Source organism: Dermacentor andersoni, chromosome 5 (assembly GCF_023375885.2).
Source record: "Dermacentor andersoni chromosome 5, qqDerAnde1_hic_scaffold, whole genome shotgun sequence".
NCBI lineage: Eukaryota > Metazoa > Arthropoda > Arachnida > Ixodida > Ixodidae > Dermacentor > Dermacentor andersoni.
The window spans coordinates 74,133,420-74,159,354 of NC_092818.1; the positions used below are offsets into that span (position 1 = coordinate 74,133,420).

At 45.8% G+C, this 25,935-nt stretch overlaps 1 protein-coding gene and 1 pseudogene across 1 annotated transcript in view; one reads left to right on the forward strand and one right to left on the reverse strand.

Annotated features, from left to right (window-relative positions):
- Positions 1-541: 541 nt before the first annotated feature.
- Positions 542-25,935, reverse strand: part of LOC126530785 (uncharacterized) — a 58,254-nt gene continuing 32,860 nt past the window's right edge. Inside the window, exons 2-6 of the mRNA XM_050178071.2 lie at positions 12,378-12,749; positions 10,537-10,887; positions 6,352-6,372; positions 3,989-4,081; positions 542-2,344 (exon numbers count right to left, since the gene is read on the reverse strand). Coding sequence (XP_050034028.1) covers positions 2,283-2,344; positions 3,989-4,081; positions 6,352-6,372; positions 10,537-10,887; positions 12,378-12,749 — 899 coding nt within the window. The 3' untranslated portion in view covers positions 542-2,282. The remainder of the gene's footprint in view (positions 2,345-3,988; positions 4,082-6,351; positions 6,373-10,536; positions 10,888-12,377; positions 12,750-25,935) is intronic.
- LOC126532584 (U2 spliceosomal RNA) lies at positions 23,828-24,007 on the forward strand (annotated as a pseudogene).

The following is a 25,935-nucleotide window of genomic DNA, read 5'->3' on the forward strand; positions in this document are numbered from 1 at the left end:
CAGCTTTAGACTTAATGCCAAAGCAGCTCAAGTGTATAAAGAAACAAAAAATTATGTTGTACCCCTTCGAAGGTTTCAACGGGCTGCAAAGCAGCATTAAATGAGGAAGGAGTAGAATTGCGCAGCAACTGCAATCTTGTTTTCATTCCTTTTACTTTCTTTCTTTGTTTTCTTCTCTTTTTGTGTCCCTTCAAGGCTTACAATGTCGGAATCAGAAGCAAAAGCAATATCGGGTTCAAAAAATAACGAAACTGACAGTCCACTCGAGGAAATACGTGAAGTAGTGGGGAGTGCGTGTGTGAGGGCAAACTTTGCAGTTTTGAGAAGCTGACGACAAACTTCCAGAGTCACTGCTACACTTTAAGCGTCAAGCGAAGGTAAAAGCATACAATAGGAAACAGCCGAAGGGGTAGCAAGCGGAAATAATGAGAAGAGCGTCAGTCTGAATTGCGCGGTGTAATACGAAAGAGCGTCAAGGTTGCGCTTGAGGTCATGGCAGGCGGTGTATAGTTATAATGCGGACGCTACAAATGTGCTCATCCGAGGGAAACAACGTTCTCATTTTTTTATTTCACGCAGCGCTAGAAAAAAAAATTACAGACGATAAATGATTAAGCCGTCTTACGGCTCAAACTGTTTGGAAAGCATGCGAGATGAATTATTTCCAGTCTTCGGAGATATTGGCTGAATCTGACCTTTCTTCACATCGTGTTATCATCATTTGCGTCCACAGTATTTTTACGCGCTCAGTCAGCAGTTTACTTTATATAACCGAAATGTTCAGTTTCATCGTCCGCCCGAACTCACACCTGCCCTTTTTTTTCTTTTTTTTTTTGTCCGGTGACACGATCTGGCACGTTCATCTTTAGTCGCCAATGCCAAAATAGCTACTGGGCTGTAGAAACCGGGGTTCTGCCGCCAGCAATTCCCATTCTGGCGTGAGCTCCTCGGAACATTAGTGTTGCTCGCTGGGCATGGGCTCACTGGGCGTTAGCGCTGCAACACTTATGCTTCAAGACACGATTGTTAGTATTGTTCTTTATTCAAATTTTGTCCTGTTCACCGACAAGCCGCAGCGAGTTCTTCGAGGAAAGCACTTCGCCACTAACACCAGCGCAACACACTGAAGTTTGCGCAGATTCAGGAAATCCACGAAACCGTACAGGCGAGAAGCAATCGCTTCCACATTTTTTCGGCTGTAAACACACCTTCCAAAACGTCGTCACTTAGCTAAGCTTTTCATTTGCTATTTCAGGCTCAAGCCTATGGGCCTTCAGAATTAAATTCCTTACGTAAGCTTCAAGGCGACCACCGAAAAGGACCGCGACTCATTGGCGTGCCACTATAATATGTAAAGTGCAAGTTCACCTTTTGTTGAAGTGGTTCGCAAGAAGAGGGAAGTTTCAAGACCTCCTCATCCGCGATTGGAGAGCGATCATCATGCGTGGACCTTGTCAAAGAAAGCAACATTGTCTCTGAAGGAGGCACGTCCCCTTGTCGAAACGTTGTCTACAAGCTAACAGCTTCGCTATATACAGCTAATAAAACTCACCTTTAAATGACTTGTCTAAACTATCATCGGACACGGCTTCGTTCCGGTTGTGTTGGCCTCTGTCAACAGTTCACAGAGCGCTCTAGATCGCAATATTTGAGCGAGCCTAAAACTATGGTTCTCTTGCAAAGTGAATGTGTTTTGAAAGCAGCTTTCAAATCTTTACTTTTATTTCGACAGAAACAAGCACAAATGTCCACCGTAGTTGGATCACGACGCAAGTGAAACTCTTCGACGATGACTCTTAGGAGTGTGGTACATCATGCCTAAGTTTCTGTAAATAATGCCCCACAATACATCCTCCGCAGTGTGAGCTCCTCCGATGTCATTTAAGCGTTAGCAAAACCGCGCCAGGTTACGACAAGTTTACGCATGAACTTGTAGAACACGGAAACACTTTCTCGAAAAGTGTCGAAGCACGTCTTGCCATGTGCCTTTGTCTGCTTCATCCGACAGACAAAATGATAAGCGGGCAGTCGACACTGGACGAGTGTGAAGACTGCTACCAGGGTCACACGCAGTCACTTGAAGCGTTGACACCTCGTTGGCACCGCTCTGTCAAACATCCCCACAGTGGTGTCTCGTTGGCGCTGCAGAGTACCTGTGTACGTTCACGCCATGTTGGCGGTGATTTCGTTCATCTCGAACGGGCACCTTGTCCTCGAACCTTGATTCCACTATGCGCGAAAAACACGCATTTACCGACTGTCGCACGTTGCAACAACGCTTACTATGTGTCGTCTTCTTTGTTTTGGAAGTCCTCGGTGATGTGATGCTTGTCGTCATTGCCACCTGTAAAATATTCAAAAATATGAAGTTTTAATTTTTCCACGCATTCGAGACGTTGGCTCAGAAGAACTTTCGGGTTAACTTGTACTTCTACGGCTGTCTCTAAATACTCGTTTGTTCGAGGAAGGCAAAAAAAGCTTTAAAAATGCACGTCGTAGAGAACTGAAGCCTTAACAGGGCCAACAACAAAGAACCAAGAAAAGCGTTGAAGTGTCATGCATTATTTAAAGAAAAAAATTTAAATAATCCCTACGATATATTTAACATAATAATAAAAGTCAACAAGCAGCGACTCCTCTAGAACCAACAGCCGACATCAGTCATAAATGCCGCTATCACTGAATAAATGAGAGAAAAGGATTGCCAATGTCAAAGACAAAAGAAGTACTATGCCGGTAAAATCTTCATATCTAATGTTTTTACTGAAGAATGTACACGCATCTTTGGTTCTTGCAGCATGGTATGCATTCTTCTTCTTTCTTTATTATTTTGTTTTATTTTGCAAGACTGCTGCGTGTTCCTATACGCTGTGCTTCTATAGCGCAAATACACCGAAGAGGTACGCCGAGTGAGGGTGACGTTGAGCTGCCGCAAAAGAAAGAAATGTAACAAAATCGTAATTTGACCACTTGACAACACCTCCTTGCCCTGCAACAATAAGTTTACTTCATATTATTTTTATTCGGTGGGGCGGGGGGGGGGGGGGGATACGGAAACAAAAAAATGCACAGGAAGGAATGCGGCATTGACCACGAGCACGATTATACTTTGGGTGACTGATGCCGCGACCGAAGGACCAACAGAATAAGAAAAGAAAGTAAGATATACGCGTCACCATGTGGAAAAGGCAAGACGTAAAAAAAAACGGAAGTACGTTGTCCATCAGCCCACAAACCATGCACGCGGTAAACCATAAGATGTGGTAGACTTAATAAAACTCCATTCCATCGTGTTGTACGTCTTCTTCGCTTTTTATCCTATGACGGAACAAAGCGCAATCAGTCAATTACGCCACTTGAAAAGTGTACCGGGTCGCCGAGGTTGTCGAATGATACAGGTGCCGAGCTGAACGGCTGTGCTCATTTGCTAACGGCCGAACCATATATACCATTGCTAGTTTCAGCGCCACCTTTGTACCGCAACACGAAGTTAGTATTTTCCTCTCGAATATGCTCCCGCATGCGACCTTGTTAAGATTAAGGCTGACCAAGCCATGTCTTTATTTGATGCCCTGTGTTATAATGTGCACCATACTCCCTACGAAACCTTAAAAATGTCAGCACTTCTTCATACTTCTATAATTAATGGGCAGTAATAACGCAGTAATAAAATCACCGCCCTTCGTTCTGTGATAACAATAGGAAAGCCGAAATCAATGATTTACTGCACCGATCTTTACTTATGGAACTGCTTAGTAAACATTTGATATTACCAGTCATTTCATCCTACGGCTACTGCTACGGCCCTAGCAAAGGCCATCACTCAGGATGCAAGTTTGCTACCCAGTAAGACACAACAAAAGAATTAGTTACAAATATAACAAATTTTAGTTTACAGCAGAACTGAAGACTTTATGTTATTAGAAACGAGAAGACACACAATGGCTGTAGACACATAATAGGCACATCGATCAAGGTTAGCGCTCACCGTTTCTATGTGGCGTGGAAACGATATAGATGCTTAAGGTCAAGGCAACGAAGTATAGGGACAGTATGGGCACGCAAGACGCTCCAGAAGAACCTGCACACATTGCAATCCCATTGTCACACACCATTCTAGAGACTACAACCATAAATACGTTAAGAATGTCCATAGGTTCCTTTACGGCAAGTGTCAGGCACGCAATGCTCTCCAGCAGGATAGCGATAGCGATAGCCATCTTCCCAGCAGCAGCCGGGTGAGAGAAATTTTTCACCACAACCAAACTGATTTGGTTTTCAGAGTGATTCAGTTCGCGCTACACACGAACGTTCATTGTTGCGAAAGGGAGGGGAGGAGGGAAAGATATAAGTAGAAGGCAGGGAGGTTAACCAGAATAACACCCGGTTGGCTACCCTACACCGGGGGAATGGGAAAGAGGGAAAACAAAGATAACAGGGAGAGAGAGGAAGGAAGGAAAGAAGGGAATTGCGGTGAGTTCGCTGACATGTGTGGCCTTACAGAAATTGCATTAATAGTCACAGATGGTCGCACAAGCCCGTCGTCCTTAAGAAGCACAAAAGCGCCTTCACCGCTTTATGGGGCGATGGGCGATGGGGGCGGTGTTTCAGCAGCACCTGCATAGAAAGCGGCCGATTGTCCAGTTTTCGGAAAGCTTTGGCAAGTTCTTTACTCTCTGGGGTGTATCGTGGACAGTGGCACAGCAGGTGGTCGATCTTTTCTTCGGTGCCAGAGACCTCGCATGCTGCACTGTCAGTCACTCCAATTAATGTAGAGTATGCCTTTGTGAAGGCAACTCCTAACCAAAGACGACAGAGAAACGTAGCTTCACGTCGAGGAAGTCCGAGTGGAGGCCGGAGTTGCAGGTAGGGGTTTAGTCGATGCAGTCGTGTAAGTCGTAAGTTTGGCGAGTTCCACTCGGTCAGTGTGAGACTGCGTGCCAGGTTTGTTGCGAGAGTATGAAACATTAATCAAACAAGGTAATGTGGGACTGCGGTATGTGATGCCTCGGGGTTGTTTTGGCGCAGTTATGGTGGACAAAATAGAAACAATTGGCGGTGAACATCGAAAATCAAGCACAAAGGCAAGCTCTCGCGCACGGCACAAATCACGAAAGTCGACAGCGCAATGTGCGCTGTCACCTGTACGGATAGCATTCACCAGAGAGAAAGGAAAAGTGACGCACTATGGGGAGAGCGAAGGATAAGATAATCTTTTACATAGTCTCTTATTTCCGGTATCATAGCATAGAATTAGCAAAACGCACTCGAGCAGATACCGAAGTGAATTCATGTGATTTTCCTCGCAGTGAATGTATACCTATTTCAAGAAGAGGGAGGGGGGTAATTCTTAAGATTGTGATAGCTGCTAGCTGCAGTCTTCTGCGGGCGCTAGAAAGCAACTATCTGGTTGTACTTGCTTTAATGAATTGCATCTTATTATTAACCTTTCTCGCACTTTAGGACATAAAAGTAGGAAGCAGCCACCGAGCTAAGGTCGCGACTCATCGCTTCTTCCAAAATTAAAATTTTAAATGCCACTGGCAAACCAGACATCTGCTTACCAGGGCACTCTACGGACTGTTGCCACATGGCTAAGCACAACAGCGGCTCCATGAAACTTGTTGAGACTCCATAAAGCCACGATTGTTCAATAGTGGGACTCCATGGCGGGTGTTCTGGTATACCAGAAATGCTAAGCAGGCATCGCATGCTGTCAAGCACGACCACGCAGAAAAACTACGCCGGAACCCGAAGGGGTTCCCAAACGTCATTTTTGCATTTTTGACGTGGTCACTGACTGCATTTTTTTCTGTCCAACATGTTTCCTGGCCAAACGGATTTCCATCGAACGGTTGACTACAGTCATTGGCTGTTTATTATTTTTTTTCTTCGTATAAACACTGCAGAGGCGGCGCACAAGAAAGAAGGTTGGAAAGTTTAAAATCCTGTGAATTTTGAAGGTTTCGCTTTGCGAGTACGATTTATTTATACTTCCTAAGCATTCTGGTGGCCATAGGCTGGCGTTAGTACACTCGTCTTCCTGGCACAGTGAGCTCAGCAGAACTTGTCTTAGAACAGGGACCAATGTCTGCGCTGCTTTTGTTCTCAAGTTATGGGGAGTGCACCTTCAAATATTTCAAGAAGCAAACAGATTCTCTAACGTCAATAAAAACAAAGCGATAGCATCACACTCCTCAATTGCTTAGTCCCGAGGAACGCCACTTGTGTGGGGACATCTTAACACGGACGTTTTTCGCCGAAAACTGGATGTCCAAGTTGTTTACCCGCTAAGCTTGCAAGCGATGAAGTCCTATACAGCCCTACAGAAGCATAAAAATGGCGACTCACCGTAAGCTCCCCACGTGAGTTCTGCAAATGACAGAAGGAGTGTGAGACAATTGTGGCATGGCAACAAACATGTGCTGTTTTCAGTGAAATCAACAAAATATTGTATCAATTATTGCTCTAAGCACACACAGGCTCAGCATACGCAAGCAAAGAAGAAAGTAGTGGAAAGTCTGCAACCTCTTCAGCGCCTCAAGCAGTCGGCAAGCCTCCAAGAGCATTCACGAGATTAGAATTTATTCACAAAGAAATATAAAGAATTATTTTGACATTTAGTACAAATATATTGCTCCATGGCAAAGTGTTTTGCCGAACATTGTCATTTTTCTTTCTCCTCCATAATTAAAACAGAATTATGAAATCCGCAGTGATACAGAAAAATCCCGAACACCACAGAGCAATGTTTCACATGTGCAAGCATTATATTCAACTACTACTTCAGCATTGAATCTCGCCGAAGAGCCGAGTGCGTATTCACAAAACTGCGCTTATGTAAAAGGTCTTCCCAATTAACCGGCGTTCAGGCGTCCGCCACGCACAAGAGAGACCGGTGAGATAATCAGACGACGATTCGGTGACGGCAAATTCGCTTGGCCGCCACGGAATGGGTATATCATGCGGCATTTTGCCCTGCTACGGTACAACTATATTAAACTGGCCATATCAGTGGGCTGAAGTTCACAGCACTTTTCTTGGTAGAGTGAACTTTATTATCGACGTCGAATTCGTGGCCTGATCTTAAAGCCAAGAATGTATACACGTTTTATTCTACTTGTTTATAAATTCTGCGAAGCATAATTGGGCCCATGTGTATTATTCTGAATCAGGAAAATAAAGAACGCAACATTGCTACACCTAGAAAGAATAACGTACAATTTATTACTATTGCTGTATTGCTGTTATATAATTATAATGCACTCCCACATGCTGTATGAGTGGAATATAATTATTTCATGTTCTGTCAGGATATAGCCTGTACAAATAATTACTTCGCCGATTCGGTTTTAATGGTTTTCCAGCAGCACTGAAGACAGAATCTGTTGTTTCCAGCTGTCCACGAAAGTGTTGCCAAACTTTAAAAGGAATATTTAAGGTGGTTTTGATGGTCTGTAAATGCTACAATTAAATCCTAAGAAAGTGTGAACGTTGTTTACCCAGCTGGTACGCATACCAGCATAAAAATTCACTTCCTTTAATCAACACCCACTAGCCCATATAGGGACAGTGTAAAAAATACAAGGCACAGTTAGGGCATGTCAGCCCCGATAGAATGCAATGATAGTACACTTTTATTTTCAACGAGAGTGGTAAGCTGCCAGTCAGGATTTGGTATGCCTGCCGTATGCAGTCCAAATCACCCGTGTACTTAGATTTGAGATGTTTTAAATGAAGCCTAAGAAAGCCTGAACGTAGATTACTCAGCCAATGCGTAAACCAGCATAAAAATTCACTTCCATTAAAGGGACACTAAAGGCAAATGTTAAGTCAAGCTATAGTGATATATTAGTGCTCTAAAATCTCTAAGGCGTCAATATTATCCCGAACAAAGCCTTAATAATTGAGAAATTGAGGTAAGTGCAGGACATGATTAGAGACACCCCCGGAACATTCGAGTACTTGCCCGATGACGAAAGCACTCCTCAGTTTAATTCAGTCACTAGCACTGAAGCACTCGTTCCAACAACATCCTTGTATTGTATTGTAAACAAAATTCTAATTGCCCACTTCTATTTTTTTAGAAAAATAAGTCATTGAAATTACCCTTGACAAAGGCGCGGGTGGTCGAAAGGTTTCGTTTTCGCACGACTCCGCGTCGCCCACGCTTTCGCGTTTCAGCAGTTTCGTTGTCGCATAGTGCTGCGCTGGTTTTGCCGGCTCGCGAAACTCGCACAAACTGCAAGTAGCAGATAATCCAGCTTCCATGTGGTGTCGCGGTATACCCGCACGGTCTACGCCACTTGACCAAAAACCAGCCGCAGCGGCGGATCCACCGCTGTGTCTTGGCTCGGTACCGCCGTCTGTCGGGCGCCGTTTTACTCACCAGCGGCAATAAAGGATGCTGATGGCGCACGGAACGTCACCATTTCCCCGGTTAGGTGGTGGGAGATTTGAATTTCGAAAAAGGTGTTCGGACGTTTCGAATGCAATTTTCTCGTAAACTAAGTCTTTTCTTGGGAAGAAACAAGCGTTTCGAGATTTCTGGAATATTATTTAAACAGTCCACATCGACTTAGTATTTGCCTTTAGTGTCCCTTTAATCAGCACCCGCAAGCCCGTATGAGGACAGTGTAAAGAATACATGGAAATAAAAAAATACTCTCTGAGACCTCTGATTTTCTCACTGTTCTGTAGTCTTGCAGACATCATCAACAATTTCTTTACGGCTAAGCTGTTAACCTCTCGTTGGTCAGCATTTTTCGTGCCATTGTCTGTGGACAGAAGTGTGGGCACATCCTGGAGGTAGTGCAGTACTACTAGGCCGACCCGCGGCAGACGTGAAAAGCACTCAGCTAAGTGAAGCGAAAGTTCCTAGATTCTTTCGAATCACGCATACAACATACAGAACAGCATTCGTTCCAATAAGGAACAGGCGGAAAACAAGTATCCGAACCACATAATTCCTGACAAGGCGCTCATGATAAAAATGCGAAGCACGTAGCGCTCCCCGCATACGTTTCGCGGTAAAGGTTAGTATTGCGCAAGCAGCCGCGGCGACGACAGCTTGCGACTTGGGGAGTGACGTCACTAGCCTTTCCTATATAAAATAACCAGCCTAGCATCTGACTTCATTGTTGTTGCAGCGCTGCTATGAGCAGGCAACGCATAGCTAGGACTTCCGATGAGCAGCTTGAATACGAGGAGCGGCAAGAGGAACGATAAACGGCGATACTACGAGCGGTGGTGTGCTGTCAGAATTACCGTTAGTCCCATTACTACCATTACTCAATATTACCATTAATAGGATTACTCCAAGCATTAGAGCACTGCACAACCCGCTCAGCAGTTGTAGTGGTAGTTTTCAACAGCTTCGCTGGACATCCACATTCCGAGGGCCAGGATGGCGGGTCGCTAACTTCATTGTGCGAAATCGGCTGGCGTCCTTGCAAAGTGAGTGAAAAAGCCAAAGAAATGTATTGGTTTATTTATTGTCATCATCACCATCAGCCTATATTTAAGTCCACTGCAGGACGAAGGTATATATATCCCTGTGGTCTCGAATTACCCATGTCTTGCGCTAGTTGATTCCAACTTGCGCCTGCAAATTTCCTAATATCACTTACGCCCCCCCCCCCCTCTAGTTTTTTTGTCGCTCTCGACGGCGATTCTCTTCCCTTGACCCCCATTTTCTAACCCTAATGGTCTACCGGTTACCTGCCCTACGCATTACATAGCCTGCCCAGCTCCATTTTTTTCTCTTAACGTGAACTACAATATCGGCGATCCCGTTTGCTCTCTGATCCACAGCGCTCTCCTCCTCTTCCTTAATTTTACGCCTGACATATTTCGTTTCATCGCTCTTTGCGCGGTCCTTAACTTGTTCTATAGCTTTTATGTTAACCTCCAAGTTCCTACCCCATATGTCAGCACCGGTAGAATGCAATGATTGTACACTTTTCAACGAGAATTGTAAGCTCCCAGTCAGGATTCGGTAATGACTGCCGTATGCACTCCAAAGCATCCGTGTCCTTAGATTTAGGTGCACGTTAAGGAACCCCAAGTGGTCCGAATTTTCGGAGATCCCAATTACGGCGTGCCTCCTAATCAGATCGTGGTTTTGGCTCGTAAAATACCATAATTTCCTTTTAATTTAGGGCATTTTTATTCTTATATAAATTTCCTGCTCACGATCAAAGTCCCCTATAAGTAATTGTCCTATAGATAAAACACCTATGTACAGACCCTCGAGGCTGACGGGCGATCCTGAATTCTCCTTCCCTCGCCAGGCTACTGATCATATCTTTGTCTTCTGCATATTAATCGTCAATCCCACTCTTATACTTTTTCAGTGAAGGTCCTCATTCATATGTTGCAATTCGTCCCTGATGTTGCTGAACAAGGCAATGCCATCTGCAAACCGTAGCTCGCTGCGATATTCCCCGCCGATCCTCCCTCTCCTACCTCTCTCCACTCTAATAGCTTGAACATTGGTTTAATACAGTGTAGTAAAGATTGTACGCAGGCTCTCACCATGCGCGATGCTCATCCTGCGTGTCAGCGCGTAGTTGCTGTGCGGAATTTCCAGTATGCACTCAAAGAGATCCGCCAGCGAAGAAACCTGCGTGTCCGGCATGTCGGCATGCAGGACCACGTCGAACAGCCCCTCCTCGACTGTGGTTGTCGTGAAAGTTCGAAACCCCGCTTCGTCGGCCGACCTCCTCTTGGCTCCCTTGATCAGAAACAGGCTCAGCTCCGGCCTCGGGTAGGTGCCCCGTGCTACGCACAGCAGTCTTAAGGCGTTCTCCGCAGAGTGCGACCGGGACTGATGAGCAGAGCCTGGAGTCGAGCTGCTGTAGTTGAAGGAAAACGACTTGGTGGGCACTGCGGATTGTGGTACAGAGGCCAAGGGCGAAGGGACCGTGCAGATAGAAAAGAACATATTTTGCTTGCTGTATCCTTACGCAATAAATAAATAATATGGTGTGTCTCGGCCATATAGTAATTAATAATTACTGTTATACTAACCTGCTGTACGTAGCTTCGAAATATGTGATAAACAGATCTCTGCAGCCCCACTCCACACAAGGACGCGCCACTAAAATATAATTTAAGAAACAGTACGCAATCCCTAAAACGAGTAATGTATGCGAAAATTAAAAATTTTGATTCTAACGCGGTACTGATATCACGATTTACTTTATAACAACTTGTTTTTTATTTATTCTTGACATGCCCCACCAGCTGCGAAGCTGAAAGCAATGATTCGCCAGAGTATATATAGACTCCGGAAGACACCCGGACGAATTATAGCGAAGTACTTATGTTTAGCCCTATTGCGGCACCCTCCGCGAGCCATTAAACTAGACCGCGTTTTCCAGCACTGTTAACATTGCGGGTATATCGGGCGAGTGTTGTGTGAGCTCGGCTAAATTAGCGGAATCACTGCCTCAAAACGCACACACAAAAACCACCCGGCGTCATTCTCAACCTTAGGCCAAGCTCAGCAAGTTTTACCAATGCCACTAGGTTAAAAGCACATTGAAAATGTGCTTGCCCATGCAGTGTTACGTCATTACCACAAGCACGCCGGTCAAGAGGCGCGGGTCAGTGAATAGAAGAATAAACAGATGAGTGCAATGCGTAGCGAATATCTCAACAACATTGTCACGATTGACGGCGTTGTAGAGAAATTTTCACAGAACTGAACAACTACAGAAAGTCGCTTCAGCTACTTTCGGGAAACGAGCCCTACCGAAAGCCAGTACAAACTTTCTCTGCTCTCGTGTGCCGTGCATCGGTGCGCAGTAAAAAATCGCTGGCGGTGAAAGTTAATCCGGAGTCCCCCACTCCCATCCAACCCCAAAATTTAAACATTTTTTAGCTTTTAATGTTCTTTTTAGGCAGAACAAGTTACTTCACGGCTCGAGTGAAAATTTGGGCCTTTTATCGCGGCTAGCTCACCCATATGTGCGTCACGCACTTCTTATACGAACAACCTGTTTTTCATACGTTTGTCAAGCTTCCTCTTCCCTAGAGGTACTTGGCCGAGCTTGCGCCCTCCCTAACGGTACTACAGTTCATGCGCTTATAATTTCTGTAGCAAATGAAGAATAACAAAGAACGATGCTCAATATGCAAGAGAAGCCGGTTTCAGATACTATTTGCGGACCATCGTTGCAGGCCGCGCCTTATCCGGCTCGCAATAGAAGGACCCCTTGCCAATAAAGTGTAAAAGGCAATAACACCTTCCTTGTTCAATCTGTCTATTTCACGGTATTTAGTGAACCGCGATGGACATCTAGCCTACCCACGCAACTCGTCCGCGGGACGACGCTTGGCCCCGTAGCGGGCATGACAGGGACGCCGCTCACCAAAGATGGTCATGTCCTGATGGCGGACGTCCTGGCCGGCCAGCGAAGTAACCATGCAGGTGTACTTCCCGCTGAGCTCCCACGTGGGCCTGAGGATGCGGATGGCGCGATACTGGGAGTAGACGTCGCGCGAGTTCACGGAGAACGCTTCGTCCAGGCGACCCTGCAGCACACCGAACGCCTCCCGGAGCCTCATCTCGGGTATCCACTGGTACACGGGCTCGGGTCCGTCGTTGAAGAACCACTTGACCACCAGCTTCAAGTCGTTCTCGTTGTACACGTACTCGCAGTCCAGCACCGCGGGCGTCTCGGTTCCGTTCTGCACCCATCGCGGCACCAGCAGGCGTCGGATGGTCACGGCACAGCAGAAGCCTGCGCATAGTCCCGGAAAGATTTAAAAAATAAATAAATGAAATTGATTTTTCATTTCAATGTGCACCCCTGCCGACTACAAAGAGGAAGTATATTTCTGTAGAAGTGACGGTATTTGGGCAGCGTTTGTTGTTTCATTGCGCAACTTTGTAGAGAACACAGCTGGTGACCGGGCGCGTCTATTAGCGGTAGTACAGACGGCTGTATAAGTACATACGTCAACTCGCTACGGTGGACCAGTTGCCGGCAGCAACTGCAAGGCTAATCCCACCAGTAGCCTACAACCACTCAACTCAACTCAACTCAACTCAACTCAACTTGAGCCACGTCTGGTGAAGACGTTGTTTCCGTCAAACAGAAGCCGGCGGGAGACATCGAGGAAAATACTGCTTCTAAACTAAAAACTTTATTCACGACAACGCCTGGTTTGAGACGTTCATTTTATAGAATGAAACACTAGATCCTCCTATCCCGGAAGAGTCAGGTGGTTGTCGCGTGAAGAGGGGGACATAGCGACAAGTGCATTTCTATCATCTGTAAGCCAGGAAATGGGCGAACATGAAAGTGGTCTTTGTACGCATGAATAGCGTTAACTGTAGCTTTTATTATAAAAATGAATCAGATAGGTGATAACGTGGGAAATTTCGTACTATGCCGCTTCATCCCGCGCATTGTTGGAGCAATATAACTGCAAGTGGCCGCCAGCCTGCAGTATATTTAATTCTCTTCACTTAACAACTATATTTGTGCCAAGCAGTGGTCGCCTCTCCTGTTCGTATTTACAGAACGGGCGCCTTAATTTTGCGTAATATTTCATGTTTTTATTCTCAGATTATTAAGGACACAGAGAAGAAGGGAAATATACTAGAATTGCACTGTTCCTTTTCATAAGCTTACACCCGGAAATAGACTGGTGGGTAGTGTTGAATTTATTAATATTTGTTTTGAAAGCGTCTATAAGTTTGACTGGAAAGGGAAAGCGAGGCTTGCAGCTGCCACCGGAAGGAGCACAACGCCTGTCGAATTTTGCAAGCAATGTGAAAATAATACTTAGATTGCTTTCCTGCACGCTTACATGATGGCACCGAATAATTGCACATTGTTTTCCAAGGACAGTTTCTTTGTTCTGAAAAATCGTTCCTCAGCTAAGCGCGTCCTAAGAAGAAGCAGTTGGCGTTCAGTTGGCATCTTACTTTGGCACTAGAAAAAGATGTCATTTCAAGTTATTAACGCAAGTTCGTTTTAGTTTCCAAGGCCTGGAAATGACCCAGTGCTCTTGCTCTTACGTGCACCTACGTGCTTTGTCTGACTGATCCCGAAGACCATATAATTGGCTCCTTCGCTGGGTCAAGCTGCAATCGCGGTTTTAGCACAGCAGGTCATGCAATATACACATGGTCCATTAATTGATTGATTGATTGATTGATTGATTGATTGATTGATTGATTGATTGATTGATTGATTGATTGATTGATTGATTGATTGATTGATTGATTGAACTGAATTGTAAGGAATGAGTAAACTTTTACGGCACATCTGAACTCCGTAAACGTCCTCAAATCACCACAAAAGCTAATATAAGCAGAAAAAAGCACTTTACTGCAAGTAGTGTGTTTTTGTCCTTTAGTCTACATTCGCATCTAATTTTGACGGCTCAGCAATTTACCAGCTTTAAAATGCTATCTCTATCTCTATCTCTATCTCTCCTTTTTTTTCAGGCTTCCGATTGCCTTTCTCAAGGGCCTGTAGCCGGGATTCTGGGAGCAACTCAGAAAGGCCACGAGCGTTTCCGACAACAACGCGAGAAGGTAGGCTCTCGGCACCCACGCGTAAGGCGTGGAGCCATACATTGTCTCTCTTCGTTTCTTCCTTCATTTCTTTCTTTCTTTCTTTCTTTCTTTCTCCTCCTTTCTTGTTTTCCTGCGAGGTCGGGCCCAATATTCGCCACCCTTTTCGGCGAACGCGCGACAACGAAAGACAAACAACCCGGCACGACACCGCGGTCGTGCCTCCGCCCTGCCCGCGCCCGAAGCCCATTCAATATCCGCTCCCTCGGTGGCTTTTGTTGCGTTTGTGTTCGGAGCGGCCGTCTGCTTTTCGGCGTGCAGCGATCGCTACGCCGGCTCAGCTTCCTGTATTCGCACTTTGGTCCTCGCTCCGCATGCCTCAGGGTAAAAAGCCGTGCGAATGGAGAGTTTCAGCCTTGTCCGTAAACTAATGTGACCAGATCCTTCGGACGCCAAAGCGGGACGGCAGGAGTGGGGGGTCGTCGGAAATAGAAACGCTATTGAAAATTTATTCCTAGTTTTGTTCATTTCATATGGAGCATGGGCCGCGTTCTTGCAGTAGAGTGCACTTCTAACGGCCTGGGAATATTGCACAGCTGACTGTATCCTATTTACCACGTTTTTTTTTAATTTTTTCTAATATACGGGAAGCACTCCTCCTAGCACGTCATGTGCACATCTACTTTTTACATGAGCACTGTTTTCAGTGTCGCCAGTTAAAGCTGTGCCTTCTCTATGCCCATACATTCAGAAGCCCATCCGTATGGAAAAAAAAGTTCACCAAGGATTACGATACTCCCTAATGCGAAATTTAAGGGCAGCTCTTTACGTGTTTTCATTTCGCTTGCCAATATTTTGTACTATGATTACATAGGTACATGGTTTATATCAGGAGGAGAACGCTGTGAGTAGCGCAGATGGCGCAGACAATCTGCCTCGTACGGCACATTGCAAAGTGTGGGGCGACTGCCTCGCAATCAAGAGATCACGAGAGGTAGCGCGTGGTTGACGCGTGGGTGCGATTCACAGCAGCCACCGCAGACAGACCTCCGATAATGCAGCGCTTTGTTTCCGTAAAGTCGACGTGCGCTACTCTGGTGCCACATCGTAGCTATCCTCGCCGCACAGTTCGTCTTGCACGGAACTACGCTTTTCTTCTCAGGCTTTCGTTCCACCGACGACGAGAGCGGCCCTTCGTCGCAGGGAAATCGTGCCACCAGTGTCAGCGGCGACAAACCCAAGGGCTCGTCACATCGAGCCTTACTCGTAGCCGCTCACCATCGCCCCTTGCAGGAACAGTGACACCCGACACACGCTGGTACCGCGGATTGACCTCAGCAGCAGAGGCCGCGGACGAGCGTAGCCCTCCTCACCTCACGCCACCTTGCCCCCCTTCGGAAGCGCAGATGACATCGCCCACGAGTCTGCGGATGCTTTGGCCGCCGACAGCTGAGCGCATGCGCATGCGCACGCCGTTACCGGTCCCTCATCCTCCACTTTCCTTCTCGTGCTCTCTTCTTTCGTCTCCCCGCTGCGCTCCGCGTTCGCTTTCATCTTTCGCTGTGCTCGTTCGCTCGGTTACGAGGTACGACGCCGAGGCACGCCGACGCTCAACGCAGGAACGGGCGCCTAAGAGTTGCGCTCTAAAATGTGCAAGTCGCAAGTGGTCATACGTTTTAGGAGGCCAACGATGTCTGTTCGATCTCGAGATCGTTGTTCGGCGCGTTCGTAAGGTTACCGCCGCGCGCGATTGGCCTACTCCGCTCCGACGTCGCCAACCACGGAGAGCGGCCCCGTTTTTGGTGACGTCAAAATGACGATACTCTCCCGTCACTCATCTTGCAACGAAGCAAGTCGTCTGCTAGGCGCCAAACACGGCAGGAGTTGGGAAGTTTGGAGCGATCATACGCTCGTTAAGAGACCGGCTACGCAGAGTACGTCTGGTGGATTGGATCCGAAGGGCTGCTTCGGCCGCGGAATGGCACGTTCGTATCAAATCCCTTGTTTAATTCGGGAAAATGCCGCTTGCGATGGGAACTTCGATTGTTGTATTGGCGTTGCTTGAGAAGGAACGAGAGCAGTGGAGGTGCGAAACGCGTTTGAAGAAATGGGAGAAAGTTAATTCCGGCACCCCTTTCGTTCCTCGAAACAAATAGTCTGTTGGTTGTGCGGCGAACTCGACCCAATCATCGCTGCCAGCGAGCTACTGGAACGTTACTGTCTCTTGAGAAATGCGCCACTGTTCCCGTCGTTTCTTTATTATTTTATTTTTCTTCGCTGTGAGCGACACCACCTAGGTACGACGCAGAGAAGCTAATAGGTATAAATTGTAGTAGTCACACGTATTACTATTTGAAAACGTGTTTAAGCTTGAGAAGCAAAAATAGATTTTTAGATACAGACTTTATTCATTGAAAGACGAGAAACATTTCGTTTTCTAGTATACTGCCTGCAAGCAGACGACGAATGAGGGATGTAAACTTCGGTGGAGTTCACCAATTGCCGATTGGATGCTCTCTCCACCCCGTTCTCACAAATTTTGCATGCTGCCACTTTGTGAAGTTGCAGCAACCGGACAGAATGCGTATCGAACAAAGATCTCCGATTGCGCTCCAGGTACAGGTGACGCTGCCTGACTTCCGACATTGTTTTGCTTTGCCGCTATGCCTCTCGAGTCTCTTTGAAGAAGGCACCACCACAACCCAGAAACTGAAACGCCGATAGGGCACCACGTGGCAGGCATTTCGGTATAACTCTGGTTCCAGAAAGCCATATCGAGACAAAGCACCGACCCACATGTGCTTCGTAAAACACTGAGACCATGACGGTAAAAGCGGCGCGTGTCTCGGACGTCTGGTGACCTTACCGTGAACATATTGCAGTTTACGTATACTTGGTTACCGGAGGTGTTTGCGTGAGTGGCCGCGTGGGTGGAGCCATCTTGTGGTACAGATTTTAACCACAGATGGAGTTATTATTACAGTGACCAAGCGCATTCCAGTTAACTGTTGTTTTAAAACACGGCGGCGACGCAATGGTTAACTCGCAGTCTGTCCTTTTTTTTTTTTCAGTCAGAAAGAATAATCATGTAACAAACTTATTTCTAACACGTTGTGGTTCAACAAAACCTCACAAGATGTCGTAACCAGCGTTGATACTAGCGTTCACTGCTCCCATTATTATCATCGTAAACGGTGCCCAAAAGATCGTAAACACGAGCAAAGAACGACACAGCCACACTCGTAACAAACTTATTTCTAACACGTCGTGGTTCAACAAAACCTCACAATATGTCGTAACCAGCGTTGATACTAGCGTTCACTGCTCCCATTATTATCATCATAAACGGTGCTCAAAAGATCGCAAACACAAGCAAAGAACGACACAGCCACACTCACGTTCACAAGGACGTGTCCATGTTCTCTTTCTCATCGTCTATAATGAATATGTCCCGACTAGCCCAACTTGCAGTCGTTCTCCACAATTACGTACTCTGTAAACACAATGCGTTTGCCGACAAACTAAAGCTCTTTAATAATAGCACCAGTACGACAAGGGGTGTGTGACCACTTTGTTGTGTCTTGACATGAGATGATCACTTCGCGACTATGTTGTTGTTGTTGTTGTTGTTGTTGTTGTTGTTGTTGTTGTTGTTGTTGGTGGTGGTGGTGGTGGTGGTGGTGGTGGTGGTGGTGGTGGTGGTGGTGGTGGTGGTGGTGGTGGTGGTGGTGGTGTTTATTGAATTCGACAGTATGGCTGCTATTCACGAAACCGCTGTATTAGAATCACGTCGAATCACAATGGAAGGTAGTCCAGTATGCTGACCCTTAATTATTTCCACGCTATAAAACAGAAAAACTGAGCAAACATCGAGGCATACAGCGCACGGTCGGTTCAAACAAGCGCCTAGTTTTGCCTTTATTTCTTTAAGCACCAAATTTCATTACGTGCACGTGCTACCGCCCCTTTTCGCATGACAAATAGCAGCGGGCTACGTTTTCAGCAAACATGCGAGGCGCAGAAGCAAGAGAACACGCGCGTGCTACGAGGAACGGCACAGCGGGAGATTAATCACTTAGAGAGGGTCGCCAGCAGTCACGTAAAAGGCACGACCTAAATAATCTACATAACGTATCCCGCAGAAACAACACACTAAGTCGATAATGATAAAAACAATCACCAGTAATCAAAACGCGCCGGTCTTTCAGGCTTCTACCTGGTGGTGGGCACGCATAGAACTTCCTGTCAGTCACCGATTGCCGTTATTGTTTGTTTGCTTTCTTGTTAATATGCGGTCAAAATTTAGAAACCAAGGACAAAATTACTTCCTACAATGAAATTGTGAAATGGTACCGACTAGAGCGAAGGACTATGCCGCCACCTCATCCGGGCTTGACCCGTAAGGAGGCGGTTTTATATCGACAACTTCAAACAGGGTCGTTATTCACCCCTGTGCTGATGAGGCACGTGTGTCCAAGTGTTTATGAAAGTGATCTGTGTTGTGTGTGCCGAAAGGAAAGAGCCACTGCAGCTCACATCCTTTGGGACTGTGCTAAGAATCCGCATGAAGCTGCAACGATGACAACGATCCCGCCGCGGCTCGACGCCGCAACGAGGTGCTATGACCAAGATGTCCAAACCCAGGCCGTCCAGCAGATCTCGGCGGCCCTCGAAAGGCAACGACCGAGCGAAACGGGAGGGAGGCTGCCACCCCAAAAGAGGGGCAGGCGCGGTCGACCGAAGGGAGTAGTGCGGCCGCGGCCGAAGTAGAGGCGCCACACGCCGCGAAGACGTCATGGCCGCGTCACGGTAACGCCTCCCTAACAGGGGAAGGCTAACCGTTCTGCAGGCGTTCACAACAAAGTTTCTTCACTCACTCACTCACCGGTACACCCGGGAACGAAATCCTAGTGTCACGAAGTGTGTACAAAATAGCACAATTTCCACAATAAACAACAACAATCAAAAACCATTCGTATCGTAAGACGAGGCTCGTCAAGCCAGAAAAGAGCAAGAAACAAAAGGTGAGTGGCGACGCAGCCCTAAAGTTCGCGCACTATCTCCCCGTGACGTAACAGATTCTGACGGCATTCTGTTGGATTATTGATCCATACAAATTGACTGCGTTGTGTCATGAAAGAGCCACAGAGTGAATGTGGCAAGCTTCGAGAACTTTTACCGAGCCACAATCAAAGAGTCTCCTACAATAATAACTGTACGGAACTCTGGCGCCGCGACCCATTCAGCCATTAGGCAATGATTGTTAGTACGTAGAGTTACCTGATCTTCGTGCTTGTGACTCCAGACATTCTTGTGGCTTTGTTTGCTTTGCTTTACCTGCTTTTATTTTCGCAAATTTCTAAGCCATCTATACTTTAAATGCAGTATGCAATAAGACTACGTTCACGCATAATCACTGCTGATTGCAGTGGTTCAGCTTCTCCGAGAGGCCGTGGCGTGATGGTTTCAAAATTGGGATTCTGCGCTAGAGCTCCTGCGTTCAAAATTCCTGCCGTCGGACGATTGTAATAACATTTATTTCGTTATTTAAAACGTAATACCATCTCGAAACTGGTCAGTTTACAAAGTCACGATGCCATTTTACACCCGGAAGGACGAAGTTTAGGCAAATACATGCACCACCCATCATTGCCATGCTGGCTGAACCACCCTTCTTGCAGCTCTCGTAGACACTAGAGCCAAGGTTCCCTGTAGTAATTGTATGACACTGTACGGCCACAGTGACCCAAATGTGCGAAAATACATTGAAATTCAAGACCCCACGCTGACGCACAGGCGTTAGGGTTCCGGTACGAATTTCAATGCATGGAACCTTGGCCCTCACTTTATCTTCTCATAATCAACTCATTATGCCGAAATTAATAAGGAAGTAGAGTTTTTAAAGAATACTTTATTAGTCTAAACAAATTTAGCGCTCCTTTTCAGTGTCGCCTTGGGAACAAAGGCAGTGACGGCAACTCCTTTTCGCAAGAGTGAATACTCGTTCTGTAATTAGCTTTTTCGTTGCTTCTTTCTTTTTCTTGCTCGAAAATTCTCGTCTTTCCTCGTGCAGTAGATTCACTACACTTAGGCAGAAAAGCAAGTACGCATCACGGAGACACTGATGCAGGCCTGCAATTGCAACGACCGCAGCCGCATACGAAAATGCGATAAATGACGCTGCCGTAATGTGTTGCCCTCCTCGGAACACAAAGGGTAATTCCCTGGAATGACGCTCAAACTCTTGGAGTGCTCTTGCCGTCTTCCTCTTAAACATTTAGCAAAAAACTGAATGGCATAGGACTGAATCACGGTTCATCAGAATGGAAATATTTCCTCTTTCTTATTCTTCACGCTAGTTCAGGGTAAGCGGCAAGCGTTTCGGACCACGCGTACGCGACGAAGAAAATCAGATAATTTTTTTTTATGTTTTACACCAAAAAGTGAAAAAAAAACTGTTTTTCGAATGCGGAAAACGTAACAATTGACTCGGTCAAAAGAAGAGCGGGAACTGGTTGTCGTGGCTGGTTGTCTCCACCGTTTTGCCGAGTGTCGTGGAGCTCCGAGGAGCATTTTATTCAGCAGAAGTGTTTTTCTTCTGCTTCCTTTCTGGTGAATAAGCATATTAAACGCTATCTTTCACGAGAGAACTGTCTCCTACGACAGCGCCATGGCGACGAAAGAGTTAGAAATGAACTCAAGAGACAGAGTCGTCGCACTGCAGTCTCCCATCAGAATATTAAATTGATACTGCAAACCCTTTCTCGCCTGAAAAAGTCCTCGGCGGTTATTTTGTCTTCTCTGTGTATGTGCGAGAGAGAGAGAGGGAGGGTGTGTGCGTGCGTGCGTGCGTGCGTGCGTGCGTGCATGCGTGCGTGCGTGCGTGCGTGAGTGCGTGCGTGCGTGCGTGCGTGCGTGCGCGTACCAAACCAATCATGATAAGATTATCAATGCCGTACCCTCCGTGTCGGGCAATATTCTTTTTAATTGTCCTGATTTTCCTGATTTCACAAGAAAGTATTCCGAATCACAAATATTTAATGCGGTGGTGACGGTGCCCATCGTTCTGGTGAAGCATGGCCCAACAATCAAAAATTTTGTTGTTATGATCTTTATCTGTCGAGCGCTTCATTATAGCATCGACTCACAGAATAGTGCTGTAGACTTAGTTTCACTTGAATTTCTCATAAATTGTACGTCTATTAAAACGGCTCGTGCTTTACTATTGTCGAACAGCTACTAAGTGACAGTTCAGAGACGCCCTAGCGAGCATGGCTTTATTTGAATTAATGTTTGCTTGCTTCAAACGATACCTTCACAAATACGCTAATCGCAGCTTTTTTGACAAAAAGAAATATTTCGTAATATTTCTTTCTAATGAATTATTCCAGTATTCACTATTACAGATTTCGGAAAAATGAATATCATGCCTTAACATCTTTATGACAAGTATTGCCGCTGTGTTATTGCATTTCATCAACAATCTTAACAAATGGACAAAAGAAATGGAGATAGCAACATGGTGCCTGCCGAATTCCTGATTGCCGTCGAAAAACGGCATAAGTGAGTTGAAAGATTGATTTGATCCCGATCTATGCAATGATCAAAACTCGATCCTCGTCGATTTCATTACTCAGCACATGACGTTTGATTCCAAGCCGCCTACAGCTGTGGCTGCCAGACTACAGGCCGAATCGCCTTCCACGCTAATATATAAAATTCGAGGATTCAACATATTATGTTTGCTTATGAGGTTCAAGAGGCTGCCGGCCTAATGGCATGGATGCATGGATGCTGGCACGGAGCAACTATAACATAGGCCCGTGATTTCATTGTTTCGCGAACGAGTTCGAGCCTTGTCGGGCATTGAGGTAGTCTCGCAAATCCATCACACTTTAAATGTGTTTATATCCAGTTGATCAATCCTTTCTTGCTCCTTGGCACTCAGGTACCACGCCCAAGGAGCCGAATACACATAGATCTTTTTCTTATAAGTGCTCCTTGCCACTGGCCGACCATATTCGTGTAACAGTATGACCTTGATCACGATTGCCTGGCATTAGTTCTCATAAATAATTCTAGGGTGATTACGTTTTTCGAAATTCGGGCACAGGTGCTTACGTCGCCAGAATGAAGTAAAAAAAATTCAACTGAGAATGAATGCAATCGGAAACGCCTCATGTGTATAGCTTAATGGTTCCACTGCATGCACTGAGGATCTGAATAACAATTGTGGGCGTCTATCGCAGCCTAGGAGTGGTGATGGCAGGACGATGTGCTTTTCCTGACGACGTATAGAAAGGACATTGCCCTCTTAAACTTACATTTGCGAGTCAATTGGGAGACATCTAGTGGAGTGGGCGTCAGACTACGGTAAAACGATCGCTAGCCGAGAGACTTGCAGCTTACCCACCCATTAATTCAGGGACGTGAAATTTGTGTGATTTTATTTGTTCTAATCTCTGAGCGGGGAGCTTTGCCTTCAGTACTACCACTGTAACATGGACTTATTAACATGTCGACGCATCACGTTGGCTAGCTGGCAACAGCCCATATCTTCGACCATGGCCTCTTTTACAGCTACAGACTATCGGGCGTGAATATATATATATATATAAAAAAATCAATATATATATATATATATATATATATATAAATAAAAACAATCAGTGTCATTCCACTCTGTGACGGTGGATGACCAGCGAAGCTGTGTAGGTGAGCCCCTTAATGTCGAACAGTCCATTTCCGCGCTTCAAACGTCGTATGCACATAAATGGAAGGCGAGGCGCGACTAGTCGCTCCTCCACAATGCTGAGCCTCGGAGGATGACGAGGCACTGTGGGGCATACATACCCATGTATTGTTGCAAAACGCGGCGACAACACCTTTTAGGAACGAATACCTACCTGCACGTATAGAACAGACACGCTCCTCACCGCACTCCGAGGGCACACATATCTTCACCACAGCCAAAGCGATCATGCTTTGGTCGGCGTCCGGCATTGCTGCAATGGTTGTGAGGTCACTCGAAAAGCACAAGCGGTTACACACAGCACAGGCCACACAAAGTTGGTTCCCCACAGACTCCCTCTGAAACCTGGCCGTTGCTCCGGTGGAACATTTCAAGTTTACAGGATCGGGGCCACATGGACAGTTCGCATTTCTTTCCGCCTCGCGGCCCTGGCCGGCAGCACACCTACGGGACCGCTATCACGGCGGAGCGGAAGGAAAGGAGCGGAGATGCGCAAGCGCTTGGAACGCCGACAATGAGAGGGCCGTGTGGACGTAGACATGGCCGACACGGGTCTAAGTGTAGTATCTTTTTTTATCAGCTTAATATCTGATACGGGTTGTATTTGGACCTAAGATATTAAACTTATTTTTGCAAGTTGGCGGAGTGCTCAAAGCATGCTTCATCTCCGTCGCGGGTAAGCCCGGTATTGCACTATCTTCCGAATCGGCCCAAGTATGGGGAGAAATTCTGGATCTACACGATTCGATAGACGCACGCAATCTTTTCCAGAACCTAGACATATACAGTTTCGCCATAAAACTTATGCTGAATGTACATGACTTTAATGCGGGCGGTATTCAATATCAGAATTGCTACGCAAGGCATAAAAAAACTCATAAAAAAAACCACTGATGCAACCTCGGTAATTGACAAAGAGAACATTTCGATTTTTCGTACAACTTATGCCCGCCTCTTCAAGTAATCCAGGTGGTGAGGCAGGATCTCGCTACTTGCCACAGCCTATCTTCTTACGTTCGACGTAAAAACAAAACCTGGTACATGTTTATCGAGTATAAATCATTCATTAGTTTGTTCCTTCTTTCATTCTAGTTGCTCCTACTCGCAAGAGGCCCCTGTGCTGCGGTTACTTTCACTGCACTTCTGCAGATAACATTTTACTGGAAGGAATAAATAGGATATAGAAAAGCAATAACTTCGATTGGCAGAAAAGTGCACTCCACTTCTGTCCTTGGAGGTAAATAAAAACAGTAGGGCGAAATTATGCGGCACTTACCATTAGTCTTTCACATAGAACGTTGTTTAGCTCACACTACAAAAAGCTTCCCGGCTTGTGCATCCATCTTGTCATATACACAGATATATCTTAAAAATAACTAAAATCAAATTTCACAGCGCGATACCGAGAGCACGGTCACGGGCAATTTCGGGCAGCATTATTTACGTCTGCAGACAATGAGGGAAAAACATCAAGTTATGTTCAGCAGTGCGTAAAAAAAAAGAAAAGCGGACGTATTGTGCAACGGAATGGGCGAGGAATAAACTGCTAGCAAAGCGCCCAGATAAGGGAAACACGCACTAGGAAGTGGCACAGAGGGGAAACTCAATAACGCGGAAGAGAAATGTGTCTCAGTAATTCGTAAGAGTGGTGAAATCAAACGAAGAAGGAGTAAAAAATATACCGCATTTGCTCCATTATAACGCACCTTTGATTCTTCCACACAGCCCGATTTCCATTGATCCTGACTATGAATTGGTCACTTGAAATTACCTAAAATATCGAGAGGAGGAATTTGAAACTTCGAAAGAAGTGCGAAATGCACTACCCTTGATTGTTTCTGTGTCACATTTTTATTGTAAAAAAAATAAGAGAAATATCGATTTGTTATCGCTTGTAAACAAAAATGTATTATTGCATAAGAGCCACAGTAGACCTTGAATCACTCGTCGGGCGCCAGCTATAGGTAGTCTCCGATGATGACAAACTACCGGCGATAGCAGGAGCTTCTTCTCAAAGCTGCTGTACGACAAGACACGGCCTTCAAAATCGGATAGATTCGAGATAGGGGTATGGGATTTCAACGCCAACTATAGCAGTTTTCATTTCGTACTCGACTGTAATGCGCATGTCATATTTGAGTGAATCTCACCGGAAACAAAGTGAGTCTTAAAATCGAGCAAATACGGTACACAGTGAGCCGCAATTACAACTATCGATCAAAAAAAAAAAAAAAAAAAAGCTGCTAGGGAAAGACTAACCGTGGCAGGCTGCTCCACTTCTTTTTCTGGCTGCAATGTTCGTATAGTTTCGCGATGTGCTATTGTTGATCACATTACATTAAGACTGGTGACAGCTGATCTTTGTGCTCTAAAACAAAGCCATAAAGAAAGGACCCTCACGACGCCCAGCAATAGCTGAAACTCGTCACTCTAGCAAAGAACACACGATGAAATCGATTTCGTTATTGACTCTCCCTTTTCGTGCGATGTGCCAATTGTGTAAGTACATTATTTAACGGCAGAAGATTAGATATTTCTATTATGACCCACAGCGAAGAGTGCCGCGGAAGCCGGGAATCAGATATTCTTAAATGTGCATTACAGAAAGAGGGAGAAAAAGAAGCAATAGAAATGCAGGGAGGTTAAA